The 27922-nt window shown below is 40.2% G+C and overlaps 1 protein-coding gene across 1 annotated transcript; it reads right to left on the bottom strand.

Annotated features, from left to right (window-relative positions):
* Positions 1–508: 508 nt before the first annotated feature.
* DYRK4 (dual-specificity tyrosine-(Y)-phosphorylation regulated kinase 4) lies at positions 509–27779 on the bottom strand. Its single transcript, XM_009894147.1, has 14 exons — positions 27756–27779; positions 23819–23902; positions 22306–22455; positions 17733–17868; positions 16386–16549; positions 15868–16004; positions 14823–14963; positions 12647–12785; positions 10289–10370; positions 7019–7191; positions 5814–5874; positions 5123–5252; positions 1453–1607; positions 509–1001 (listed from the first exon to the last, which is right to left on the bottom strand). The coding sequence occupies exons 1-14, from the start codon at positions 27777–27779 to the stop codon at positions 766–768; spliced, it is 1812 nt and encodes a 603-aa protein (XP_009892449.1). The 3' UTR covers positions 509–765.
* Between the last annotated feature and the right edge of the window lie 143 nt (positions 27780–27922).

The raw sequence follows: 27922 nt of genomic DNA on the forward strand, positions 1-27922 counted from the left end.
AAATGTTTAAATTAATTAACATAGAAATCATAGGAGTCATAGAAATCTGGAGGTTTTTTTTCAAAGTATTAAGTTAAACTTCCTGTGGAGGACAATTTCCCTGAATCAAAACAGCTTGCTTTAATCCATCCTTCCTGTTGGTATGAATACTGAGTGGAGTCTCTGCAGAAGTGGGCCCATAATACCACTCTTCTTTGTTGCTGCTAAAGAGCTGAAGAATATAATTTACACTTCTAAATGTGCTAAGAAGGTGTGACAATGGCTTCCATCTAGCACTTCACTATAAAAAAGTGGGAGATGGAGAAGTAGGAAAGTGAAGGTGCTGGGTTTGTTTTCTCATATTTTTTTGTACAGAAGTAAACCCAGTAATCCTATCCATGAATTATTCCTGATTTATGCTGATGTAAGTGAGAGGATTCCAATTCTTCCATCAATGCATTTGTTCTTTTAGCTCTAGGAAAATCTAAAATTCAAAAGTCTATTATAACATCAAGAATCAGTCACTCTGCACCTCTACAGTCTTTGTTTTATTGCTGCTGGTTGTGAAGGATCTCTGATCACAACAAGGATGTGGATGAGGAAAAGGAATGGTTTTCAAATTCTGGTTTGGTTGCCTGGATCATTTCAGGGTAAAATGAACATTAAATATACTTACAGTGTGCACAGCCCATGTACAGACAGATACAGCTTATATTCCTGAGTACAAAAAATACCTACAAAATATACCAGGTATGCAACTGAAGCAATTGTCATTTGTGCTCTGTATTACTTAATTGGGGGGAAAAAAAGAGAATTTTTTGGAAGAGCTGTTTCACCACTGTGTTCTGCTTGATCAGTTTTCATAGGCTTTTCCATTTGGGTCTCCAAATGTTTCTCTGGAATAACAGGTTTCCTTGCGTTCTGCACTTCATTTCCTGTTGTGCCTGTGGAGGGCACAGTGGGAGTCAGTCTTTCACCCAGTTCACTTTTCACTTTGTCAGCCGTATCTTTCCAGATATTTTCTGTAATAATAAATAAATAAAATGATAGGGTAAGACTGCAGACTCTTAGCAGCAGATAAACACACGATCATGACAAATTCACAGAAAATCAGTTGAAAATTTTCTCTGGGCTCTTACAACCACTACTGATGCATTCTTCTGCTCTGAAAGTGAAGTGCACTATGGTGTGGTGTCAGATACCATAACTATTTTGCTGTCAGTAGGGAAAAGATCTTTCTATGTGAATCTTTAGTACTGCCAGTCTTCTTGCTGGCAGCTGCTATAAAACATAAGTAATGGGTTTCTACAGAAGTGAGAAATAGTGGTTCTGTCCACCACATTCCAGTGACCATCCATTGTCTGCACACTGTGTACTATCACCTCACCTTACTTCAGACAGATGATATTAAATAGAAAGAAATACCAAACACTGATATAAATGCACTTAGTTCTCCAGGTAGCGCATGCTTACGAATATTCTCTTTTTTCTTTTCTGGTGTAGAGAGAGAACCATCACTCAGCTTCCTTGAAGTCTGTGTTTTCTGTTTTGCTCTGTGTATTTTTGGCTCCTGAATCCATGCATGCTCCATTGCTTCATCGGGAGTCATGCGCAGGGCAGGTTCCCACCTTAAATCCATAGTAGACAAATAGTTATTTAACAGTAGCTCTAACAGAAAGCCAGTTTAAGCCAAAAGATTCAGCATTGTCTTCTGAAAGTCGTTTCATGAGGACGTTTTTTGAAACAAAAGATTTTTAACTGAAAAGAAGGAAAAATCTTATGTGATCTTCTCTACCCTTCTAGACTTTTCGTTTACTCCATCACTATGTGCTTTGCTGATCAAACCCTCTGTAGCATCAAACCATTTTTAATATGCAATTCATGGGGTTATTAGGGTAGGGACCCTACTGAATACTTGTTTCAAGGTTTTCACGTTGTGTCTATGCAGGCTCCAAGAAAGGGAACATAAATAAGACATAGGGTAATTCATTAAAAGATATGTCTTCCCTATTTTAATTGCACCTGAAACTATTTTTGAGGCTTAGTGTAACAAAATTCATAGGAGGTCTTATTATGGAAAAGAAAGGTGATTTTTTTTTTTTTTTTTTTGAAAAAAAGCATTGACTTTATTCTATCCTCTCATGGGTTTCACTAACTTAGTTCTCACACCCATATATCACAAGTACCAAGTGTTCTGGCCAAGACCACATGGGTGTCACTCAGAGGACAAGGGTTGTCAGCTATTGAGTCCTCATCACACCTCTGGAGTTGTTCTTGGTTGGTGATAATGTACTAGTCTTTAGACAGATCTTTTACATCCTTTAGGAGTCATCTGCTGTTTGGGCATGCTCCTTCACATCAGAACCTTGCTGACTTAAGTCTCCTAAGTAAAGGTTAGGCAAGGTGTCTACTCATGGTCTGGTTTTCCTTGTATTTTGGAATATATGTTTGTTTTCCTTTCAGGCTAACATGAAAATGAACGGCATATGTGATATTCTGCAGCCTTGTTGCTATGCAATTGCTGTGATCTTTGAGATTTTTCACTGCTGGTCATCTGTGCTGTGGTCTCACCAGAGCACAGGCCTCTTGGCTGTGACACAGACAACACGTTCCCCAGTTTTACTGGTGAGAGCACTGTCCTTTGTTACTGCTACACACCATTCTTTCAACCCCTGTTCTGCTGTTTCTTCCAGAGCTGAAACACACACACATTTCCATTTGTACTGCTTTCATATCAATCCTAATATTTCTGTTACTAATCTTTACATGAGTTGCAGACTATTTCATTCTGTTTCGTCTAATCTCAGGGCTGTCTGGAAATGTACAGGAATACCGTAGGAAAAAAATATATTTTTGTCATCACAAGAGTTGCATGAATTTGTTTTTTTGGTCTGACGTTTTCATCTGCAAAACTGGTGCATACAAGTTGAATAAAATTTTAAACAATCCCAACATACAACATTTTTTTCTGCATGACCTGAAATGACTTGTTTACAGGTTTTTTTGCTTTACTGAAATTATTTCCTAAATGTTCTGATTCAGCCAGCAAAACAAAATGGATCAATGATTCATACAGCTTTAGCAAGCAGAGAATATTAAAAGCAACTTTCTTGTGAAACAAAGAGGGGTGTTTTGCTTTTTTTTTCATGTAACCACAAGTTAGCATGGATTTCTTTAGGAAAGTACTACTGAACTGCTAGAAAGAAACTTACAGTCAGTGCTAAGGAAGACAAAAAATATTAGCCTTGCATAAGATACAGGTAACATTGGAAAAAGTGTGGGACCAGCTTCTGCTACTGTTACACAGTACAAATTAGGATCCAAGCTCACCCTAAAAGCCTTACTGCACCTATGCAAGAGGTCAGTATTTAAGGCAACCAGGCAAAAGTTTGTTCCTGCATGCTCAGTCTTTTAGTTTGATGGAAGAGTAAAACCTCATTAGTATCCATCTCCCAACCAAAAAGATCTATTAGTCAAATGACACCTCATATCAGCAGGGTCCATGGAATCCCACCCTGTAAAATGCTTGACTGCCTTGGAAAAGGCACATGATCATGTTTGAGCCTCAAAATCATTTTGCTTCTCCCACATCATTATATTACATTATTATTCATTTATTAAAAAGTCCGATTTACTTGGTGATGACAGGTGACAGGCTGGTGACACTAAATCACTATCTCTCTTCCCCCACACAAACATATCAACACTTTATCACTGACGCTTTCACCGTCAGTGTGTTTCATTATGGGAACAGGTTGCCCCAAGAGGCTGTGGATCTCCTCTTTGGAGATATTCAGAACCCAACTGGACAAGGTCCTGAGCAACCTGCTCCAAGTTTGATCTGCTTTGAGTGGAAGGGTGGGCTAGACGGCTTCTAGAGGTCCCTTCCAACCTAAATTATTCTGTGATACTAAGTAAAAAGCTCCTGGCATAGAGTATCTATGGGATTTCTACCTTGTGTGAAGACTGTTGATTATTACATGTTATTTGCATTTAGCAGTTCACAAAAATGTGCAAATCATCGATTTCCTTTACAGCTGTGGATGACTTGTCATACTAGGTATTCAGTAACAAAATCCTTGATTGGAGTAAAGTCAACAGTTTATCCTAGAATGACAGGATCTGAGACTCTTCTCGCACTCTGCGCTCCAGTGATTTATGAAAATCTATTCCAATCAAGAGAATGAAAAAATAATTCTTCAAATGTGCAAGGAAAACAAATACAACTGTAATAAGGACAAAAAAGGCTTAAATCAGCATGCAAACTACAAAGTAACACTCTGGTAAGTGTGCTAAGTAATTCTCTATGCTAACTACCACAGTCAAGAAGAAGCAAGCAAACAATACCATTGATTCTGGGGTGGACACTTGCACTGAATGTACATGGCTGAATGTACTTTGCCCTTTTTATCTTTTGCTAAGGGGGAGGCGTATAGTGTATTGGAACTACAAAGAGTCTAATCTTACCCAAGGAAACATGCAGTCAGAGAGCAAGACCTTTGTAAGCAGATATTCAAAGAAGCAGAATTGTTTTCATACATACACCACAGCGTATTACCTCATTGCCATCCCCAAGACCTAGCACAGAAAACAGTCACGATATTCAAGCCAGCTAAGTCAGCTCCCAATAGAACTCCTCCTGGAGGAAATTTGAAGACCTTCTTTCCAACGGACCAGGAGTCAGATTTAAGTACCAAAACCAAACTTTAATCTCCAGATATGCACTGCCTTGGCACAGTGCATTGCCATTATCTGTGTTATCTTAATGAACTTTTATATCAGATAAAACAGAAAGGACTTAATACAAAGGCCCCAATGGGTAAAAACCATTGCTTTTAAAGTTTAGTCTCCAGCATCAGAAGATGAAGATCTACTTTGAGATATGATGGTGTCAGCTTTCTTTTGTATTTTGGACTAATCCCATATAGTCTATTTGTGCAATGATTTCTCCCTGCAATAAGCTGTGAATAATAACAGTTATCCAAATGATATCTTAAGAAAAAAAAAACCAACAAACAAAACCATAAAAAACCAAAACACCCCACCAAAAACCCCCAACAGATGCAAAGATTTTAAAGCCACAAGAGAAAGAAAGCAAAGCCAAAACTAGCCTGCTGCATATAAATCAAAACTATGAACTCACATTAGACATCCTTTCAGAAAGTCCAAGAAACCAGCGTCATGGGTTTTCAGCACTGTGCTTAGATCCTTGGAGTCTGGGCATCTCTTTTTTCCCTTGCTGTTAGTTATGGATTTAGGAAAACCTTTGGAATCTTAAAAATATAAAAACATGTTAAAAAAGTTACACTAAAAATCCTCACCAAATCTTTAAAAGAGTTGCAAAAACAGTACCCATATCCATCCCACTAACTCTGGTTTTGCCCTATTGGCTTGATAGTCTGCCAGTATTGTGGCAAACAATACTGGTTACATCCTAAAGACTGCATCCTACACTGTGGTTTTTTGTTTGTTTTGTGTAATTTCCGAAAACAAATTACATCCAGAGGAATGAACTTAATTTAAATTAGTTTCCAAAGCCCACTGCATTCCTTTTAGCAATAATATTTTTAAGGTGTAACAGTGGAATGGATTTCCCAGTCCCTTCCCTATCACTTTGGCAATGAGAGGCCCATAAAACATGAAAAGCACAGCATCAGGTTCATTTGTAGGCTTCATGTTACCCATTTGCTTCTTTTCAATACGTCTTCCTGAAAGAAGTTTTGTCAGATAAGAAGCAGCTAAGCTTCTCTGTCCCTACTCTCTACCAGTGATATTGACTGGGGACTAACTAGCAGTGAGGAATCCCACAAGGACAAACAATCAGAAGTGGTTACCAAAGAATGTTCGCTTTCTTGATGCAGCCTGGATAAAATCAGCTGGTGGAAGACCCAATACCTTCAACAAAGAAAATGAATTCATGGCGTTACTATTCATTTCACAAACATACATAACAACTGTCAGGAGAGATGAGGTATTTCACCCTCCTCCATATGAAAAAAAGCTGAATATAGGAGTTTACTGTGAAATGTCTACAAACCATTACCTCTTGTGCCATTTATTGTGGAAGGAATTAAGGGATTCCTTAGAGATTTCTTACATAGAAAATGTGATCTTATAAGGGATGACACTGGGATCTTCACTACCACAGAAGAGTCAAAGAACAAGCATCTCTGTTAATGACACATGTAGGACGCCACATGGAGAGATGCCATCTTTGAGAAATCTTGTACAAACTAACACAGCACTAGAAGGATCAGAACTTGGGGCTGAGTTCAACATCAGGTTGCAGTTTAGTGATTGGTATAGAGTAATTAAATAAGCTGCTTTCACGGGTCAGTTTTGCACCTATTCTAACACTTGCACTGGGTAGGTGATCTGAGGTGGGAGATGTCACAGTACACTTCTAAAACTCTTTGAAGAACAGTTACAAAGTTGACAGAGCCAAACTCCTTGGTAGGGGCAGACAGTATAAGAAGGGGCAACATCCACAAATTGTGGAAGTCCAGGGTGACTATTAGGAAAAACTTGTTCACCAGGAGAGTAGAGCAGGAGTTGAGCAGGTCAGCCAGAGAGTTTCTACTCAAGCCTTTGAGGTTTTCAAGATTTGCTAGAAACAACTGACTAATCAAATGCTAGCAAAAATACCTCTCTCAGCAGGAGTTTGGACTAAGGATCTCCAATTCAACCCACTCATATTTCATTCCTAAGAGAAGATGAGCCTGTTATAATTGCTCTTCCTTCCCCTTAGATATGCTGCTTCTGTTCTAACTTCTCCATACAAAGTCTGACCAGATTATAATATGTTTTCTTCAGAAGCAAGACACTGAGCATAGAAAGCAGTGTTTGGCACATGAAATAGAAGTAACAGTTTTGCATTAAAGTGCATCCTTTCAAAGAGCCCTTTGGCTGTAATAAACCTCCCTCTAAAAGGCCAGCCCATAGACAAATATATTTCATCATCTCTTGACATTTCTCTTTGTTGCTAGCAGTGTAGTTTATCAACTGAGTATATAATTCAAAAGACAATCCCAAAAATTACCTCCATGATGCAGGCAAGTTGGTCAACTTCATTTTCCCCTGGAAACAGTGGGTAGCCTGTGTAAAGCTCAGCTATGATACAGCCCAAGCTCCACATATCAACAGCCATAGCATAAGGATGACCAAGAATCACTTCAGGTGAGCGATAAAACCGGCTCTGAACATAGGTGTACACTATATCAAAACAGAAAATTAGACGAGAAGCAAAATATCATAAATGGGACAGAAATGTGGATTCCAGTTTCCACAGAAAAGTGAAATACATGTTCAGGCATCATATATCTACTCTATCCAGTAGCTGCCATTAAGGGATTGCTCACATAGGCTCTGAAAACCTTCTCTAATTCTATCCTAAAATCAGTGGGTAATATGTTTTCCACTATTCTGTTTGGAAATTGTTCTTCAACAAGTTCTACTGAAATAAATAATTCTATTAATGCTGTGATTCAGATTAGTCCATGTTCATTTTCCTATTTGGAGGTCTTCCCCTTGCATCAATCAACAGTTCTCCATTATCACAGGCTTGCACTGTAGGAAATACTGGTTTTGCTGACATCTAGAGAACATCTCCTACTGCCTTCCGATTTCCCCATTAATGCATTATACCTCCACAGCAGATGTCAAAAGATCTCATTCCAAGATTGGGACTCATCACAGTGAGTAGACTAATATTTTTACCTCTTGTCATTCAGACATACGAACATGATTACAGCATGCAAACTCTCTTATTTTCTTATTCCTATCACTCCACTGGTCACTTTGTTTATATTCCGGCACTTCTTTGCATTTCCACATATTCAGTATCCTTCTGGAAGGAAAGTGCCCTGAAAAGTAAGTGCTGCACAATATTTGGTTTCACCAAATCTGTGCAGGTAAAGAGTACCATGGTGGCAATCTGTGCCCTTGTTCATTTGACCAACTGCATAATTGTTGTCTGCTTTTTGTCATTCTTGTCAGAAATAAATAGCTGACTTTGTTTTCTAATCTTAAATCCTGCACTACTGTGAGGGTTGCACAAATTCTTGTTTCAGCTGACAGAGTCTTCTCAGATATGGTCCATCTTTCCTTTCATTTGTTTTCTGTTTCAATTTGTTACTCTCCTCAAATATTTCAGGCTGTGAAATACTAATACTAAATATTAAATCTACTCAAACATGGGCAAACCTAAAACTATTACCTGCTCCTATAAAACTGGGCTGTCATAAATCTAATGGGCTGAATCCCAAAATATAAATAAACAGGTTTGGCTCAGCTTATATATCAGTATTTCACTGGAAAACCTGAGCCATTTAAAGACTAGTTTTGTTTTTCTAAATTAACAGAATGCAGTACATATTTCTTTCTTGTCTGTTTGGGGTTTCTTTTGTTTGTTTGTTTTTAATAGATGCTATACATTACTTTCCCCCTTACAGTTTTCTTTTTTGTTGTCTCCTGCACATTCCGCTTAAATCTTTGGTATAAAAAACCCCCCAAACTCAGATTTTCTAAACTTGTAGCAGAGTTCCCATTTCCCCCATTGTATTAATCCAAAAAGTGCCAATTATAATTTAACTATCCTGATGTGAAAGGATCTCTGGACCTGATAAACTCTTTGTTAAGTGAAGTATTGGGATTATCCCTATAGGCCCATTTCAGCTAACCACTCTTGCAAACGCAATTCTGATTTCAACAGCAGTAGAAGGACTGATCAGGCCTGGGACAAAGAAAAAGCATGGTAATAGCTTACTTATCTCCTACCAGTATTTGTTCCACCACCAATGGCTGAACAGTTCATCAGATTTTTGTTAGCAGTATAGGCCACTATATTATTCTGGGGAACTTCAGGCTTGTCAGTCTGACTTCTGTGCCAGAGAAGGTCATGGAGCAGATCGTCTTGAGCGCCATCACATGGCACATACAGGACAACCAGGTGATCAGGCCCAGTCAGCATCGTTTTATGAAAGGCAGGTCCTGCTTGACTAACCTGATCTTCTTCTATTACAAGGTGACCAGCTTAGTGGATAAGGGAAAGGCTGTGGATATTGTTTACCTGGACTTTAGTAAAGCCTTTGACACTGTTTCCCACAGCATTCTCCTCAAGACACTGGCTGCTCATGGCTTGGATGGGTGTACTCTTTGTTGGGTAAAAAACTGGCTGGATGGCTGGGCCCAAAGAGTGGTGGTGAATGAAGTTAAATCCAGTTGGTGGCTGGTCACAGGTGGTGTTCCGCAGGGTTCAGTACTGGGGCCAGTTATGTTTAATATCTTCATCAATGATCTGGATTGGGGGATCAAATCCACCCCCGGTAAGCTTGCAGACAACACCAAGTTGGACAGGAATGTTGACCTGCTCTAGGGTAGGAAGGCTCTACAGAGGGATCTGGACAGGCTGGATTGATGGGTTGAGGCCAATGGTATGAGATTCAACAAGGCCAAGTGCCGGGTCCTGCACCCGGGTCACAACAATCCCATGCAGCGCTATAGGCCTGGGGAAGAGTGGCTGGAAAGCTGCCTGGTGGAAAAGGACCTGGGGTTGTTGATCAACAGCTGGCTGAATATGAGCCAGCAGTGTGCCAAGGTGGCCAAGAAAGCCAATAGCATCCTGGCTTGTATCAGAAATAGTGTGGTGGGCAGGACTAGGGAAGTGACTGTCCCCCTGTACTCGGCACTGGCGAGGCCACACCTCAAACACTGTGCTCAGTTTTAGGCCCCTCATTACAAGAAAGATACTGACATGCTGGAGTGCATCCAGAAAAGGACAATGAAGCTGGTGAGCGGTCTAGAGAACAAGTCCTGTGAGAAGCAGCCAATGGAACTGGTGGTGTTCAGCCTGGAGAAAAGGAGGCTCAGGGGAGACCTTATCGCTCTCTAAAACTACCTGAAAGGAGGTTGTAGGGAGGTGGGGGTTGGTTTCTTTTCCCAAGTAACAAGTGAAAGCATGAGAGGGAACGACCTCAAGTTGTGCCAGGACAGGTTTAAAATGGATATTAGGAAAAATTTCTTCACCAGAAGGGTTGTCAAGAGTTGGAACAGGCTGACCAGGGAAGTGGTGGAGTCCCCATCCCTGGAGGTATTTAAAAAACATGTAGATGTGGCGCTTAGGGACACAGTTTAGTGGTGGACTTGGCAGTGTTACGCTTACAGTTGGACTTGATGATCTTAAAGGTCTTTTCCAACCTAAATGATACTGTGATTCTATGATTAGCTCAATCAAAGAAACAGTTTTTCCACATTTTTTTTAAATTAAGAAAGGTTATTAAGAAAATTACATCAACTTGACTTTTCTGCAAACCTCTTTGGTGTTCATAGCAGCTTGATCCAAAGTCAATAACTTTAACTGAACCTTGGCCTTTGTGGTATAATAATATGTTCTCCTAAAGAGGAAAAAAAATCACAGGGAAAAGGGTTTAACACCACATTAGATTAGTGAATACTTTGGAAAAAAGCAATGCATATTGGGTTTACACTTATTTGCATAATAAAAACTTAGAACAACCCAACTTCCTTGGGAATGCATTTGCTAAGGTGTAGGAATCCTATCATGTGCAATTAACCAAAGCAGAGGGGAGATTTGTAAAAGTACACAGTTTGAAGGTTAGCTAGACAGGGACACGAGTCCCTCACATAGAATCCAAACCACTGCACTGTACAGTGTGTGGTGCTATCAAAGCACCAGCTGGTGAGAATGCTTTGTTGTGTGAGCAGAGTGAGCTCCCCAAAACTCATTGTTGTTAATCTAGTAAAAGGCAAACTGCATCTGGTTGCGTGCTATGCTAAATTAACCAGAACTGACCTTTTGTAACCACAGAAAGCTCCTGCCCGTGAACGAGTCATACTTCACAATTCTTCCCTCGTTTGCTTGCAACCTTCTCCAGACTCTGTAAGCATACCTCCCTCCACCTCACAACAGTGTGATGCAGAGATCCCAAGGTAGTGATGAATGGAAATGCCAGGGCCCTATGGATGCAGCTGGGTACAGCACTTTGTGCCTACAATTCCAGCTTGAGAAGTGACTCTTAAACAACTAGGTCAGGAATATTTGCACTGATGAGTAAACATTGCTTATTAGCTCTCTTCTGCAGAGTTGTATTTTATCGTCATCAAAAATTTATCTAAATCGAGGATTTCCTTTGATTTCCTTTCTGATCATACAATCTTCTCCACTTCTCAGCAGAGGGATGGCTACCTTTATCAACCAGTTTTAAAGTGATCATACATCAAAGGACATTTGAAGGACTGAGCAGTTCCCATGCCAAACAATGATAAAGTAGTTTCTTGGGTAATTAGTGGACTCAGAAGTAAATACTGTGCATGACAGGAGGGAGGAGCTGCTACTGATGAAAATCAAGGCAAGAACTGACTTCCACTACCCAGGTGCTTTTGATTCTGTTATGGGAGGAAGCATCTTCTCTCTGTAACTAGCTATCCCTTCATGCTCATGGTAGGACTCTGTCCCTAATATTGAATCTCTCACAATGCAAGGAAGTCGATTAACTGCAAAACCAGGTTTTGGGGGGCAGTGATTGCCTAGCACACAGTCCAGAGAAACTCCATACTCTACCTTATGTTGAGAAATATCATAGCAGGCAGATGGAATAACAGATGTGATTTTAAGGCAACGTAATTAAATTCATGAAACTGTACAATTGTAGAATGAGAACAAAATTCTCTTTTAGTTAATTCACTAAATGTTCACTAATATGTTACTCTATTTAAATATATACTACACTCACTGATCTTGCCAACCTCATTCCTTGTCAGTGACTGACTGGGAACAGATTTCCTCTTGGGCCAATTGTTTCTGATTAAGATATTTTGATTATCTTGCAAGCCTTCACTTCTCACTGCAAATTGGTCTGGCAAAGATGTTGGCAAGACAATGTGTACAGACAGTATGTGACTCTTCAGACTTCTGAGTCGAGATACATTAAGCAAAGTGAGAGCAGAAGGACATCCTTAGCATTTTTACTCGAAAACAATTTTATTTACTTATTTATTGGTTCATTTGCAGTTTTGAAAAAGAAATGAAGCGCATTGTTCACCTGAAATGCAAATGGAATTAAAATATTTTAGAAACCTGAAAAATTGAAATAAAATTAAGATTGGGCTTTAAGGAGGATGGAAATGTTTCATCTAGCATGAATGCTTAGCAGATATAGCATCAGGACTTGGATCACGGATGTTCCTCCAGAAACAGGTGAGCACCGTAAATACTGTACTATAGAATTGCTTTATCATTTACTAGGCTACCTAATTTTATAGTTTCATATACGAAATTAAATAGACTTAACAGGATAACCTGAAACATGTTGCCTTGGGAATGTCTCCTTGCATTACAATGTTCCTCATATTGAAATACTTAATTTCTCAAGTACTTTTTTCTTTTTCTAAGCAAGAAGTCATTTGATTCATATTTGCATATATTTTGGCAACCATATAATCATGTATAATACTGCAGTAAATGAACTGAATCAATGAAAAGAATCATTTGAATCTAGTACTTATACAGTCTGAAATAAACTATAGCTTCTGTACAAACACCCTACTGAGTTTTAAGGATTCTTCTGAGAGTTCCTCTCGATCAATGAAAAATAGGATGAAGCTTATGTATTCTGTACAGAATAACAGGTTATGAAATGACTGTACTTACAGGCTTTAGATCACAGTGAATGATTCTTTCCTGGTAGAGCACTTGTAAACATCTCAGCACACACTGAGTGAAGTGTCGAATTAAAGACAAACTGAAACCTTGGAAATTGTTCTTTTTGATCAACTCATACAAATTTATTCTGCGGGGGTTGTGGGGGTGGAAGAAGAAGAAGAAGACAGAAAGCAGAAAAAAGATTAGGGAACTTATTTTTAAAGGCATGCTTAGTTTACAGCGCATTAAGAGAGTATTTAACCTGTCTTCCTACATGAGGGAGGACTCACGCAGAAGAAAATGACTTAGCTATTCTCCTCCTTGAGAATGCTGTTCTGCACGTAGTATGCACAAACCCCACCCTGAGCCTCCAGATCTAAAGAAGACATAACGTTGGTGGACTTGCTTGCTTGCTAAACTCAGTGCTGTGTTGTGCAGCTGTGCTGTTTTTCACCAAGAACAACTATCATTCAGGAACTGAGAGAAATAAATTTTCTTCAGTTTCCTTTCACTCTCATTTGTCTTTCCTTTGGCACCTTGTGTAAATCCTTTTTGTCTAAAGAGTCTTCAATCAGCAGTAAATCTTTCTAGGTAAATACCCCCATCAATTCAGGTCTCGATGGCTTTTTATATCTCTCCTGTCACCATCATATCTTAGCTCTTTCCAGTAGAGCTTTAAATGGTGTTGCTGACTTCTGCCAAGCTTGGTTGGCAACATGTGAACGCTGCCCTGATCCCCTGAGGGCACCACCAGCCCCTATGGCCCTGCCCAGTAGCCACGGGTTCCCCCCACCTGCCCATGGCCCTGATCCCCATGTCAGCCCCTCAGGGTGAAGGGGAGGCAGTCTCCAGCTCCCCACAGCCCTGCTATGGGCCCCACCAGGACAGGCCCATCTATGGGCCCATGTCGTCCCCCAGCCTCAGCCTGTCCCTGTCCCCAGAGAGGTTCCCGATGCCCAGGGCTGGGGCTGCCCTGGTGCCCCCAGCTGCCCTGCTCCTGGCTGCCAGGCCCTGCCCTGAGGGAGCCCCCACAGCCCCTGGTGACAGAGCTCCAGGCAGCCCCCAGCCTGGGGTGAGCCCTGACAAGTATTGAGTGCTCAATGTGTGGTCGCTCTTCAGAGGAGGGAAATGGCCACAGGGATGGTGGCTACTGAAGGGATGCACAAGCATGTCCTCAGCAATATGATCTCCAGAGGGGTCCTCAGCAGGACCTCATGTGTCTGCAAGGACATAAGCAACTGTAGCTTTCTGCAGTCCCCGCTTGTGCATCCACTGGTGTCAGGCAAGGCCCATTCTTTCAGAAGTAAATGAAGTTACCAGGATTTGATGGAGAAGAAAGTTCACAAATTAAGCGGTTTTCACTATATTTTAGAAGCAATAAAAATTTCACAAGACAAATATTTTTACATGACAACCAGTCTACAACTCTTCTGTAAAGAGCTGAACATAGTGGCTATCCCATGAATGTTTTCCTAGAAGTTTCCACAGCAGCTTTCTGAAAAATATGGTCTGTATTTTCCCTGGAGAGAAGGAGTCAACTCTTATCCCTGTGTGTTTGAGTGACAGACTCGCATGCAGCAACATGATGTATTTAGGTCTGTTTGAGATCAAGCTTTCCATACAATGATGAATCTTCAGCAAAGTCTGTAACATGTGCAGTAAAGGTGTTTTACTTTAAAGGACGAAGAACCATGGATAACCTCTGTAATCCCAGTTTGATGCCCTGATTACAAGGTAGCTGGTGAATAAAATGGACTGACTTCCCTAAAATTTCTCCAAAATTCCTCCTAAAATGTGTCCTGAAGCATACATTCATAGAAAGCAAGAAACAGCTATACTTTTGAGTTATATAATATTATTCATATTCATATACCCTGAAGTTTACCAGTCATGAATACATTGTTTTACTCTTTTCCACTTAGGTCTTTAAGGGAAGAAGACTTCAATACACAGCACAGAAAATAAGGGATGGATCATGTCGTTGCCTGTATGAAGTCTGTATGGGGACTTTTTCAGTTCACCTTTGGTGGCCAAAGACTCAGTTATGCAGTCTGTATTTAAACAGTTCCTTTTTTGTAACATTAAGAAAGGCAAATTCTTCCAAAGAAGACATAAAATTTAAAGCTTGTAAGGCACATGATCTACAATGTTCCTTAAGATTTGTGTAAAAGAAAGTATACTTTACCCCAGCAGTTCAAAGGAAATACAGAAGTGATTGCGAAAGTAGAAGTATTCCTTCATGTGGATGATATTGTGAGTATCATCTTTGTCCTTCTTCAGGAGAGCATCAAGGATCTTCACTTCTACCAAAGCTTGGCTGTGAAATCTGAAATATCACAGTAAATGGGAATGGCACCATTAACTCAATCTAGCATTTGTAGCAATGTAAGCGTTACAAACACCACAATCGTACTGTAAACTCAACATGTGGGGCTATGATTAAAAATTCACCATTTACCCCTGTTAACTACTGTAACTTTGATTCATTATGGTTTTGCCTAGTCTAAATATACTGGCTTTATATAGCATTTAAGACTAGTTATTTTGACTTGTCTGAAAAAAAAAATATTTAAGTGAAAAACAGTCCCAAATGAGCATCCGGAGTAAAATCCTAATGCTTTCAAAATCCGTAGGAATGCTTGAACAGGGCCATATTTCACACCAGCCACAGTAAGACAGTGAGTTTTGAAGAGCATCTTTACATTTAGTGTTCACTGAGGGGGGAAAACTGAACTCTGTTGCTGAAGTCAACAGCATCATTCTCATCTATTTCATTGATTCTGGTTGAAGCAAAACTCAACTAAAAATTTGTAATGAGTCACATAACAAGAAGAAGTGGCTTAGGACCATAGTGTAGAATTTTTCATGTTAAAACGAGCAACTGGAGTCTCCCAGCATATTCCTGTGGTTTTGGTGTCTTGAGGGGGAATGTAGGCTCTCAGCTGTCAGTCATGCAGGGCTGGTTACCTGTGCTGTGTATTAACTGTGTTACAGATACAGAGACCTCCTTGTAAGTCTGGCAAAACTGTGCCTGCTTTCATAGACTGTGTCTCCACTGGGTCGAGGCCAATTCTGAGTCCCTGACATCACCTTTCTTCACTCTGTTTTGTGTTTAATGAAAGTCTGATGTACAGGGGGTTTGATTTTGCTTTGTTCACATTACCCCAGATTGTCACTGCCGATATAACAAAGAGCTAATTGTACTAATTTAAAGTCAACAGATGTCTCACCTTTTCTTATTCCTTATTATTTTCAGTGCTACTAATTCATTGGTTTTATGATCCAAGCATTTAGCTACCTGCCCAAACGACCCTTTCCCAATCACCTCCAACACTTCATATCGATACGCAATATGGTCATGTAAAACCTTCAAAAGAAAAGGAATAGTTCAGATTCAGATAGTATGACAAAGATCAGGCTTTAAAGTAGTTCCTGTGTGTGAGTTTACTGCCTATGAAACATGTTGGACTGGTAGCAAGTGAAGTCTACATTAAACAAGGGTGACAGAGAAAATAACAAGCGTATGCTTCATTAATCCACCTACCTTGCATCAATCCTGAATGAGATGCAAAGTGGTTTGTTTTCAGGATTCTCTTCTGAGCTTTAAAGTGATTGGTACTGATGTTTTCACTATGTGAATATTTATCTTCTAGAAACAACATTTATCTCACATGGATACTTAAGAGTTGGCAGACAGTCACTACAAACTTAAGGAGCTGAAAATGAATACCACAATTTTTCCACTTACCTTTAAGTAGGAACCATGCTCATCATCGTAACAATTATTATTCTGGGTTTCAGGCAAACCTTCAATCTTTTTAGCTTCCAGCCCAAGAAACCATAGCTCTGTATAATTGAAAATTTCTTTTTGCTCATAGACTGTTAACTGGTTTCTAAAATTTTTCAAAGCTTCTAAATCAGAAAAAAAATATAAAACCAAAAATCAATAAAATGTCAGAAGCCGGATGGCAAATTTCTTTTACAATGGAACATTTTACAGTAAAGCATGTCACTTTGAGCAGGAGGCTCAGTAGCTGACTGTTAGAGGTCCCTTCCAACCAACATTTCTATGATTCTACAATGTTGACATTTTGCACAAATGTATGTTTCTTTTTCTGACTTATGGTATTATGTTCAACAAAGCATTCATCATCTGTCAGCAAGACTTTTAAGAGAGTTTAGGTAAAAATTATTTGATTCTGAGCAAAGTTTTGTACCTAGACATTTTTGAAAATCCCATCTGTTGCCTATCTGCTTCAGCAAGCTTCATAGCTTACATTAAAAATGATATGTTTTTATCGGTTTGATTGTCATACTTGTAAAATGGCAGTAAACTTTAGTTAACCAAAGCTTTCAAGTACTTTTCTTTCTGATAGAAAATGTCAAGTTCGGATGCATGAGGTTAGGAATTAAATGGGCCCCAAACCTGCTGTTCTCCTAGTTCAGATTCTTCCTGCGTAGAAACATTTCAGCCACCCTAACACCTCTACTTACATCATTTAAATCTTGATAAATAATCAGATGGTAGCATAACAAATCAACGTGTTTTCTAGGCATGCATGTGGGTGTTTTGTTAAACAGTGGCAGATCTTCATCCACTAATGTAGGGATGCTAAATCATTTAAAAGCAAAAGGCCACTACTTTTTTTTTTTCCTAGACTCCTTCTAAAAATAGATTAACTCTGCTAGAAACTTTCTAGATCTGAGAACTCCCAAAATGCAATTTAGCCCATGTAGATAAAATGTGACAGAGCTACAAGCAAGTGGGAAAAGTGTTTTATCACTGTACTAGAATACTGCTGTCACCTACATGACCTGTCATAAGTCTTGGAGAAATACACGTTCTTTTTTATAATGCATACTTCTCTCATTTACATATTTGTCAATCTATTCGTTCTGCTATTGCATACGTCACCAAGTAGGATTTTTATAAATCATGAAGCTCATCCATATTCCTTTTCTACAAACTGTTAAATATTTCAGTGACCATTTAGCATGGGACCTCTGGTCACTGAGTAACCTGACTGTATACATCTGCTGTCTGTGGAGTCAGCCTGTCATTCCAGTCTTTTTAGCGTGCTCTGTTGTATTCTACCTGAAGCTGTCATAGGCAGTTTGACACTGGTGCCGGTGCTTTCCAGTTGCAATGGTTTTGTCTGGGCTCTCGTATCACTTTCAGGAAGACCATCTGGAAGGTTAAACTGGGAAAAATTGCCTTGAGTTCTGTTTTCCTGCCAAGCAAAAATAAATTTAAAAAAAAAAGGTAAACTTTGTTTTCAGATATTTTAATGAACTTTTAGCTGATCTGCAATTATATAAATATATACAAAAATATATTTAAAAATGTTACAATCCCAAAGACAAAGCTGCAAGATATTTATTTTGGATTTGTTGAGAGTCAGCTTCGTGCTGAAACAGAAAAATCATGCTTGGGGACTACAATGTCCTACTTACCCGGAGAGAAAATTCTGACAGTAGCACTAGAGGATATTGGACCATGGAAAGATAAATCTCTAAATAAGAGAAGGAAGTTAATCTTCCAGGTTCATTCAGTACATGGGCACTCACTTTCTATAAATGCTACAAACTGCAATGGTTTCATTAAGTTGTAGTAACTCACATGAGCTAGGGTAGGGTCTGAGTATGGTCTTCCGAGTACAGAGGGCAGGAAAGACAGAATAATAGTCAATAGCCATCTCAAATTTCTGTGTGGGCACATCTGCTGAAGAGTTGTGCTAGAATCCTTGAGATTGCTTATGCAGCCCACAGAACTGCAGGGACATGCACTTGGGTCTGCACACATACACATTGGCAAGAGAAACATCAAGATTGGTATGAATGGGGAATGAATGGGCCTGTGAGGATGCAGAAGCACTCGAAGGAACAAACTGCAGAAGAAAGGATATACAGCTGTCACCTATATCAGCAGCACATGCAGATTCTCAGGGCTCCCAAAGAACAGATGACAGAATCAAGCCATGAAGAGATGATGGATAGCTGGAGATAAAAAACAGTCAGATAAGGACACAGAAGATAGTGTGCTCTGGGATAAGGATATAGGGTGTGGGTGCCCAGGCCATATTCTCCTCAGTCCCTTCATTGAGGGGAAAAGATTCAGCTGGAGACAATGCATCTAATTGATCAATACCTGGCTGAAGCTACAGATAGAGCTATGGCTTCTGCTGAGCAGAAACAGGATCCATCTGATGAAGCAGGGCAAGAGCGTCTGCGAACAGCTTTGCTAACCTAGTAAGGGTGGCTTTTAATTAGGTACATCAGGGAAGACTCATCATAACCTAAAGGCCCTGATACTCACGGGGTTATTTGGTCACCTCAATATCTGCTGAACTACAAGCTGGTCAGCCTTACCTCAGTCCCTGGGAGGGCTACGGAAGGATTTCCAACAGAAGCCATTTCCACCCAAATGAAACACAAGGAGTTGATTTGGAACAGCCAGTATGGATTTGCCAACATAAGTTGTAAGCAAATGGTGTCTGAACAACTTGATTGCTTTCTCTGATGATGTAATTGTCTTGACCAATGATAGGAAAACAGTGAGTGTTGTATACTTGACTTCAGCAAGACTTGTGACGCTGTCTCCCACAGTATGCTTGAAGCCCAAAGAGTGAGATATGAACTGGATAAATGGATCATAATGTGAGTTGAAAATCAGCTGGAAACTCAGGTTCCAAGGACTGCAGTTGGTTACTGGTGGCACTCCTCAGGGATTAATTAAATTAATTAAAAATTAAATACTAAGGCCAGTACAGTTTAGCATCTCTATTAATAACCTGGACAATGCATGCGTTCACACCTGCAGACCATAGCAGGGCTGCTATCCAAAGGGCCTTCAGCAGGATGAAAACATGGACTATGTGTATCTTCCAAAGTTGAACAAAGACAAATGCTAAGTCCCGCACCTGGAACAGAATATACCTATGCAACAGGACAGGCTGGGGGACAACTGAAAGGATGCAGCTTTGCAGGGAAGGGTCTGTCAACAACCTGAACATGAGGTAGCAGTGTGCCCTTGTAGGAAAGAAGGCCAAACACATTCCAGGCTGTATTAGTAAGAGGATAGCCAGCAGGGTCACAGAGGTGATCGCCCCCTCTATTCAGCATTTGTGAGACCACACTGGGAGTACTGTGTCTAGTCTGGGGTTTCCCAGTACAAGAAAGGCAGTGACCAACTGGAGTCAATTCAGGGGAGATGTCAGGGGATGGTCAGGAGCCTGGAGCATGTGATGTACAAGGAGAGGACGCAGGAAATATATTTGTTCAGCCTGCAGAAGAGGAAGCTTCAGGCATGATCTTAGTGCTGTCTGCAGTTACTTGACAGGATGATACAGAGAAATCAAAGCTAGACTTTACTCAGATGTGCATGGTCCTAGGACAAGATGGGTGTGTGGCTAATGGATACATGTTGCAACACAGGAAATGCTGATTAGATATTAGGAAAAACATTTTTTACCATGAGAGTGGTTCACTATTGTAACAAGTTTCCCTGAGCAGCTGTGGACTCTCCTTCCTTTGAGATATTCAGGACCCAACTGGACAAGGCCCTGAGCAACCTGCTCCAAGTTTGCTTGGCTTGGAGTGGGAGGTTGGGCTAGATGTCTTCTGGAGGTCCCTTCCAACCCAAATTATTCCTTATTTTTTCTATAGTAGTTCTTCATCCTTTGAGAAAGTCCTGATGTCTCACAGAAGTGGGACAGGATGGAGACAGAAAATATCAGCCTCTCTCAGTGTCAGAAGGGTACAAAAGTTGTATCAAAAAAACAGCACACAGTGATATGGACTAACCAGTTGGCAATATTGGTCCCCCATGTCCTCACAAGAAGTCCTGGCTAGTAACACTTGGATACATGCATCTTGGTGCCTGTAAATTTTGGGTTAAGAACATGTTGCTGTAAGTGAAAATGGGTTTGTTTTAAAATAAAATCATCTTCCCATGACTCGCGTGTATCCTTGCTACTTTTTTCGCAATATTAACTGCTAAAAAAGCAGGGCAGCCAGCTATGAGCAGCACCACTTGAACAGCTTAAGTACAGGTCTGTGCTGACAAAGGACAGTCCTACCACTATCCTGCTGAGCCCCAGCTTGAGAGCTCCACTCTTCCCCATTCCGATACACACTCCCTCAATTAGCAATGCTGTGTTATTTCTAAGGAAGAGTAAACAAAGAAGGTCTCCAAAACAGACAGCACATAACCATGCTTTCTAGATTGAAATGTTTATTGTCCCCTCACACTTCTAAGCCAAGCAAAAGGCTTTCTTATTGGTGTTTACACAGCTTCTTATAGAAGTCTAAATTCCATTTAAAGAATAAAATAAAATCCCCACCTCTAAAATTCTTGGCTTCGATCTTTTCACAGAAAATAAAATGGAAGGATGGTTCATTTTCAGATGCAAAGCTTAATTATTGGCTTTTGTAGGATTTGAGTGCCAGTCTGACTTCTAAAGGCCACAGAATTAAGCTTTAAAGAAATCTAAATTATTTTGGAGACTTGCCCATTCCACCTTATCATTCATGCTATTTTGCATTTTGTACCTTCACCCTCCCTAACCAAATTAAATAATTTGTAGTAGTAGCAAGCTGCCAATTTCGAAGTCAAAGTATTTGAGAAGACTCTTGACTTCCCCCCGCCCCCCAAAATGCATTATATGGGGATATCCAGTGCAAGGATCTGAAAAGATATCTTATTGGAGCCCTATAGAACCTGTCAAGTCTTTCAATAAAGAGACTTCATTGAAACAGAAGAAAGGTGAAAAAGGGAATGACCAGAGTAGTGGTGGTAGGTAGTGCATGTCCCTGATTTGTTGGGGAGAGAAGGAGCAAAGGAAGAAGAGTTTGGACAGGGAATGGGTGTAGGACTTGTGAAAAAATAAAAAGAAGCAACACCAAAAGTGAAGATGACTTCAAAAGCTTCCTGTGATGTTGGATCTTTGCTGGAGAGGGTCCAGCAAAGGGCAACAAAGATGATTAGGGGATTGGAACATCTCTCATATGGAGAAAGGCTGAGGGACTTGGGTCTCTTTAGTCTAGAGAAAAGAAGATTGAGGGGGGATCTTATTAATACTTACAAATACTTAATGGGAGGGTGCCAGGGGTATGGGAGCAGTCTTTTTTCAGTGGCGCCCAGTGATAGGACGAGGGGTAATGGGCATAAACTTGAACATAGGAAGTTCCATCTTAACATGAGAAGGAACTTCTTTACTTTGAGGGTAGGGGAGCACTGGAACAGGCTGCCCAGAGAGGTGGTGGAGTCTCCCATTCTGGAGACATTCAAAACCCGCCTGGACGCTGTCCTGTGCAACCTGCTGTAGGTGACCCTGCTCTGGCGGGGGGGTTGGACTAGATGATCTCCAGAGGTCCCTTCCAACCCTGACCATTCTGTGATTCTGTGGATCTCCATTAAAATATCTGGAGATACACACAACCATGCTGGTAAGCAATTTATGTTTGACTGTTTACAGTTATTACTTTTTTTAGTTTATTTTTAACCACGGCTGAAAAACGAAACTGATGCAAATGCTGACACTAAGTTATTTCTCTCTTCCCACACACACGCTTATGACACTTTGCACTGAAAGTCCCAGAGCAGTACTAGAGAGAAGCTGATTAACCAGTCAAACACAAGTTATCCAAGAGTTTTATAACTCACTCACCTGAAGAGAGGGGAGGACATTCTGGAAGCTCTTATTTGTTATCTGAGGCAGACTGCTTTCAAGGGGGGGAGGGTTTGCAGTGTCTGCAACCAAACCATGCTTTGCTTGACCTTCCAGATGTGGGAGGGAAAGAACACCGCGGCTGACTTTCTAAATGGAAAACGTAAGTAAATATTACATAACGACCTAGCAAGCAATTCTGTCTAACAGCGTCGAAAAACAGAGGGATTTAAAACCTTGGAAAATGTGTATGGTTCACTTCTGACACCTAATGGCCAAGGGGAAAAGAGCAGGTACTCTGCGGCAGCTTTCAGTTGTAATAATGGGCAGGAGGAGGTTCTCCAGGCAAAAGGGCAGCCTAGCATATTTTAGGGCATGAAAGTTTTCCCACAAGAGCATCTCCACCCAGCATCCGAGCACTGACTGCTTCAGCTGCAAAAGGTGGTTGGGCTTTGAAACTGAACAGCCGTTCCAGGAAGCAGGACTCCTTTGAGTGGGGAAAATAAAGCATATGCAGGGTAATAAGCAGGCATGAATTTTAAATGGCAGGCAACATCACTAGCTATTCCCAGTGGTGGAAGAGAAATTGGAACTGGACTGCTGCCAAACACCAGGGTGGAGACAGTGGGAGGGTCTTCCCTGCACTGGTTTCTCAATATTTTCTTCCCCCTTGTTTCCCATAGAGTTCACTTTGACTAGGCCCCTTTGTTCCACCCCTCGTTAGTGAGGAAAAGGCAAGCTCTGTGCAAACTTTAGTGAAAAATAAACACTTATACTCATTTGAAAGCTCCAGGATTATTAGTCCTTCCTTTAGACTTCTCCTATTTGTTATTTGCAAAACATTTCTATACCACTCATTCTTTAACATCAGTCATTTAAGCTTGTATTTTTATGAACACGAGGACCTCTAATATTCTTGGATATCTGAAGTGAAAATCACATTCTTATCAGCAAAGAAAATTTTTGAGGTAGACTATTTATTTGGCAAATAATTAAAAAAAAGGATTTGAAATAGATCTGAAATAGATCAACTATGTGCTATCAAGTGCAGAACAAGGTCCTGAGAGTTAAGGCTACTCCCCACATGAGCCTGTGAATGTTTTGTCACTGAGGAAAGATAGAAACATATCTGTCAAGCTTTTGACAACAAAGGAAAGGTTTGACTGTTTTTCGAAAAGCAAAGAAACAAAGCTTTCAATACAACCAACTTGAATGAATGTTTTCTAATACAATGGAAAAGTCTTTAAAAACTTAGGACTGAGATTCCAGTGGACTTTTCGTGAAAGCTTCAAGAAACAAAAGTGGCTGGGCAGAAGAAATGCCTCAAATGCTACTGAACAGCTAGCCAGAACAAAATACTCGCAGGCACTTGGGACAGTCATACAACTATACAAGGGAAATGGAAGAGGGCAGGGAATAAAGGACTTGCCTCTGCTCTGATTCATTTATTATCAGGGGTCTCTTAGAAAACAAGCATTCAGATGTTTTTGAAGTCAGCTGAAGAGTCACATACCTGATGGAAGACTCTGTTAGATCCCAGATGATCTCTCTCTTGAACAGTCAGTTGAGACTGAGAAAATGCATCCACATGGGAAGACTGCAAACATGAAATGATGCTTTAATAAAAACTATTATGGAAAAAAAAAATCCTGAAATCTTTGTACGGTTTCTGTGTTTCTTTCCTTTGTGGCAATGTCTGTGCCAATGCAGTGTATGAGAGAGGACCACAAAAGCTGCTGAAAACACGCTACGCTCTAGCAATTCCGCTCCCAGTCGAACAGCTGTTTTGTGGGCAGGTGCAGAGACAGCTTGCTTTGCCTATTATGCCTCTCAGCATGCTTGATATGCCTATGTGGTCAGCGGAGGGGAAGGGGGGGCCTTTGCCATCCCTAAATATGTGCTTGAAAGCAGACAGTGAGCCTGCTTGGAAAGACAGCTTTAAACTGCTTCACAAGGTAGATTGTGAGCCCATCCACTGTTAATAGCAGCATTAAACTAATTCAACTTGTGGTGCAGATTTTATAAAAACACAAATCAATGTTTAAATTTACTGAGCTATAGAAAACAACACATTGGTTCCAATGGACAGATAATATTAGCAACAAATAAAATAAAAAAAAAGAAACATGGGGAAAGTGCTAAGCAGCTCATCATTTTTAAGATTCTACTAGTACTTTCAGCAGCTTTTTCATAAAGATGAATATGATAAGGAACACTGTACACTGCTGTCCAATAACAGACTGTAGTGAATTGCAGAAATCTTTACAGTAATTTAAGTACTGAAAACTGTGGCTACAGCAGCTTGGAGCTCTACTCTATAGGCTGGGGTGAACCCCATTGGGTTTAGTCAAATGTGTTGCCTTGTTCCTGGGCTCTGGGACTCAATGTCATTCTACTCACAGTCAAAAAAATCATCTTTATCCAAGTAAATACACCAGTTCCACTACGGAAGTTTTGAAGTGGTTTCACAGCAATATTTTCTCTAGCAGCAGCAGAACTTGGAGGCACGAGAGGAGAATTTTAATTTCTTCTTTATCTGTTTTGCAACCAGGGCTTCGATGGCCTGTACCTGTCACACAGTCTTAAATGAGCAGAGCGCCTGCTGATGATATAGTCAGTACTCTTTAAAATTACTTTTAGCCTATCCAGTGCTATTATCAGTGCCAGGGGATCACTTTTTAAAGGCTTCAGTCATGGACTTCTCTTAGTCCACATGAAAATATGTCTGCATACTGGTGGAGTATGCTTAATGTGTTTTGTACCGGCTAGTGCCATAAAACATCTGCCATGATGCAGCCTAACCACGCTGAAAGGGCCTCTCTCTGAGCCTGAAAGAAGTAGGGACAACTTGGATTAGACTGCTGCATCTGTGCTAATACACTGCATATATACAGGAGCCGTAGTGGGTGATGGATGCTTGTGTACAAACTGATCCGTGCACATACAGTGACCCCAATATATCCAGGGCACATCGGCATTGCTACAAAGGTGCAGATCAAGCTGAAGATACACATACAATGGGTCTGACACATCCTGCTCTGTAAGTATGGGATAGGTGCTCAAAGAGACTGTGGGATCTCCATCCTTGGAGATGAGGTTAGATTAGAGACCCCTAGAAGACACTGCCATACTAAATAAGGAGAGAAAACTCTATGTACAAACCTACTTGATGACATGAAGGATTTGCTACTCTGTGACATGCAGGTTCAACCGTCTCACTCTCAACCATGAAGACACTACTAAAGCTGGGCAGACCAGCTAGAAACTGCCCTTTGGACAGCTGTGCTGTTAGTGTCCATGGCAGGTCTTTTTTCTTTCTTTTCATTTGAAAAGTCAGGGGAGAAAAAAAAACAAACAACCACAAATAAGTCTTCCTTCTGCAAGCTTAAAGGGTAAACTTCAGATTCAGAACAAGTTGATAACAACAGCTCTGGGTTTAGCCTTATTCTGCTAATTGGGTACAGTTTGAGAGGAAAAGCCATGGATATCCATGGTGCAGAGGAGAATATTAGGAAAGGGAAAAGTACTAAGACTTGTCTTTGCAGGACATAGTAATTCCCATATTTGGAAATGGAGATCAGCTGGCCAGGGGTAAGGGATTATGTGCTGTAAATCCAAAACATCCCCAGAGCCACCATAACAAATGCCCCCAGAAGAGAACCACTGGATTAGTGCATCCTACATATGAATCTCCTAGAGCATAATATACATTGCCCAGCGCATCCAATGTCCTTGTGTTCACTGTCCTCCAGTGTGAATTTACATAGGTGGTCTATGGAAAATCCAGTGCCAGAATATTTTTACAGACAAACACTTCGCATGCAAACTACATGTCCTGCATTTCAAGAGACAATCACATTTGTTATGAAGATGACTCTGGGATCCACAGACATAACTCTACTAGATATATCAACCCAGGTCTTAATAAGACTATTAATTTTAGTGCATGTTATACTTTTTCTGACATCTCATCCATACTTTACTCCCAGCTAGCTTTATTTTTCAGTTTCTGGAGCTGATGAAAACATTACACTTCATTTAGAGACTGTTTCTTAACCACTTTGTGCTTTTCTAACTACAAGTCAATATAAAGCCAGAATTTTAAAGAGGAGCAGCTCTTTTAGAGAGAAAGCCAGAAAAAACTGTGGACTTCACATACCTGTACAGACTGCAGCGTCTTCACTCCAAAATGGCATTTTATTTCTTAGTAATACTTTTAAAAGGCTATGCAGTGATATCTATTTTACTAAATATAAAGTTCAAAATATATTGTATTTACTAATAGAGCATGAACAATTCACAAAATGTCTTTAAAACTCAGCAAAAGCTAAGGAAGCAGGTGAGTGAGCACCAAAATATTCTGTCAGAATTCGGAATGCATCTAATTTCTATTCACTGGGAAAAGATTGGCAAGGTATTGAGATGACCGTTTCTCCTTTTACACTGCAAAAGCATAATCAGTCCATCAGCCCATGGCTGTGCCTTTTTTTAATCATGGATATTTGTGATCCTCTTTGTCTCTTTTTCCCAAAACCTACTTATTAAGAGTAGCACTCTTAATAATTCAGCACTCTTTGGGCAATCGATTCAAAGCACCTTAAAACCAATAACTGATCAACCTTCATAGCATTCCCCACAAAAGGTAAATAGCATAATATTTTACCAGTAGAAAAACTGATCTGTGGCTACAGCAGTCCCACCAGTGGCTGAAATGGGGAGCAGGTGAATCTATCAGTTAGTCCACAACAGGGACTTATTTGATGATCTTGATCCAGATGACCCATCACCTGCTGCTCTAGCAAAATCGTGTACATCTAGTATGGGATCTACAGCTGAGATTTTGTGACTGGTTTAATTCCAGCAGATGCACTCTAAAGAAAAACTGCAGCAACTATTTCACTCCATTTGACTCCTAGCTGTCCTACTCCTATAGCATTTGGCTTGTCCTACAACTCCAATATTGCACTTCAATCCCAAACTATCATCTTCTGCTATTCCAGCCCTTCAAATTATGTGTTACTGGCCATTACCTTGCTAATTCCAATTATCACTCAAGAAACAGAACAATGTCCTCATTCAATACACAGTCTGCAGTCGTAAGGAGGTTTAGGTATTGAGCATGCAACATTCTGCAAAATCAGAAATTGTGACACATTTTCATCATTCCCAAAAGATCAGCTTATTTTTTTCAGTACTCAGTTGACCATAGAAATCAGAAATGTATCAGAATTTTAGAAATTATAAAATACACAACTATATAAAATATAGACCCCATTGTCTCCTCATTTAAATGGACATTTTCTTCTCTCTGTCCTCTATCAAAACTGAATAAAGCCCGTATAATACAATGAATGCAATGTAGGTGTTAAATCATGCAATATATTAAAACGCCGTAGCAAATGCAGTCTCACTCACTCAAAATACAGTAGGAACATAAACATTTTCCCCACCTTGTCAACTATTTCTGTCAGCATAACGGCAAGAGTCGTTAACTGCAGGATAGAGGTCGTTTATTCCATTCAGCGAATGCATTTCAGGAAGCCCACCTTCATCTAGTCAGAGCATAGCAGGATCAGTTTCATACACAGTACCCTGCTCAGAAAAAAAATGGATAACC

This window comes from Charadrius vociferus, unplaced genomic scaffold (assembly GCF_000708025.1).
Source record: "Charadrius vociferus isolate BGI_N301 unplaced genomic scaffold, ASM70802v2 scaffold160, whole genome shotgun sequence".
Lineage (NCBI taxonomy): Eukaryota > Metazoa > Chordata > Aves > Charadriiformes > Charadriidae > Charadrius > Charadrius vociferus.

Coding starts and splice junctions, on each gene's coding strand:
- DYRK4 (XM_009894147.1), bottom strand. CDS start 27,779: ATGCTGACAGAAATAGTTGACAAG. Junction 23,903..27,755: donor TGACAGAAATAGTTGACAAG/GTGGGGAAAATG, acceptor TCATGTTTGCAG/TCTTCCCATGTGGATGCATT. Junction 10,371..12,646: donor TTCACTGTGATCTAAAGCCT/GTAAGTACAGTC, acceptor TTTCCTCTTTAG/GAGAACATATTATTATACCA.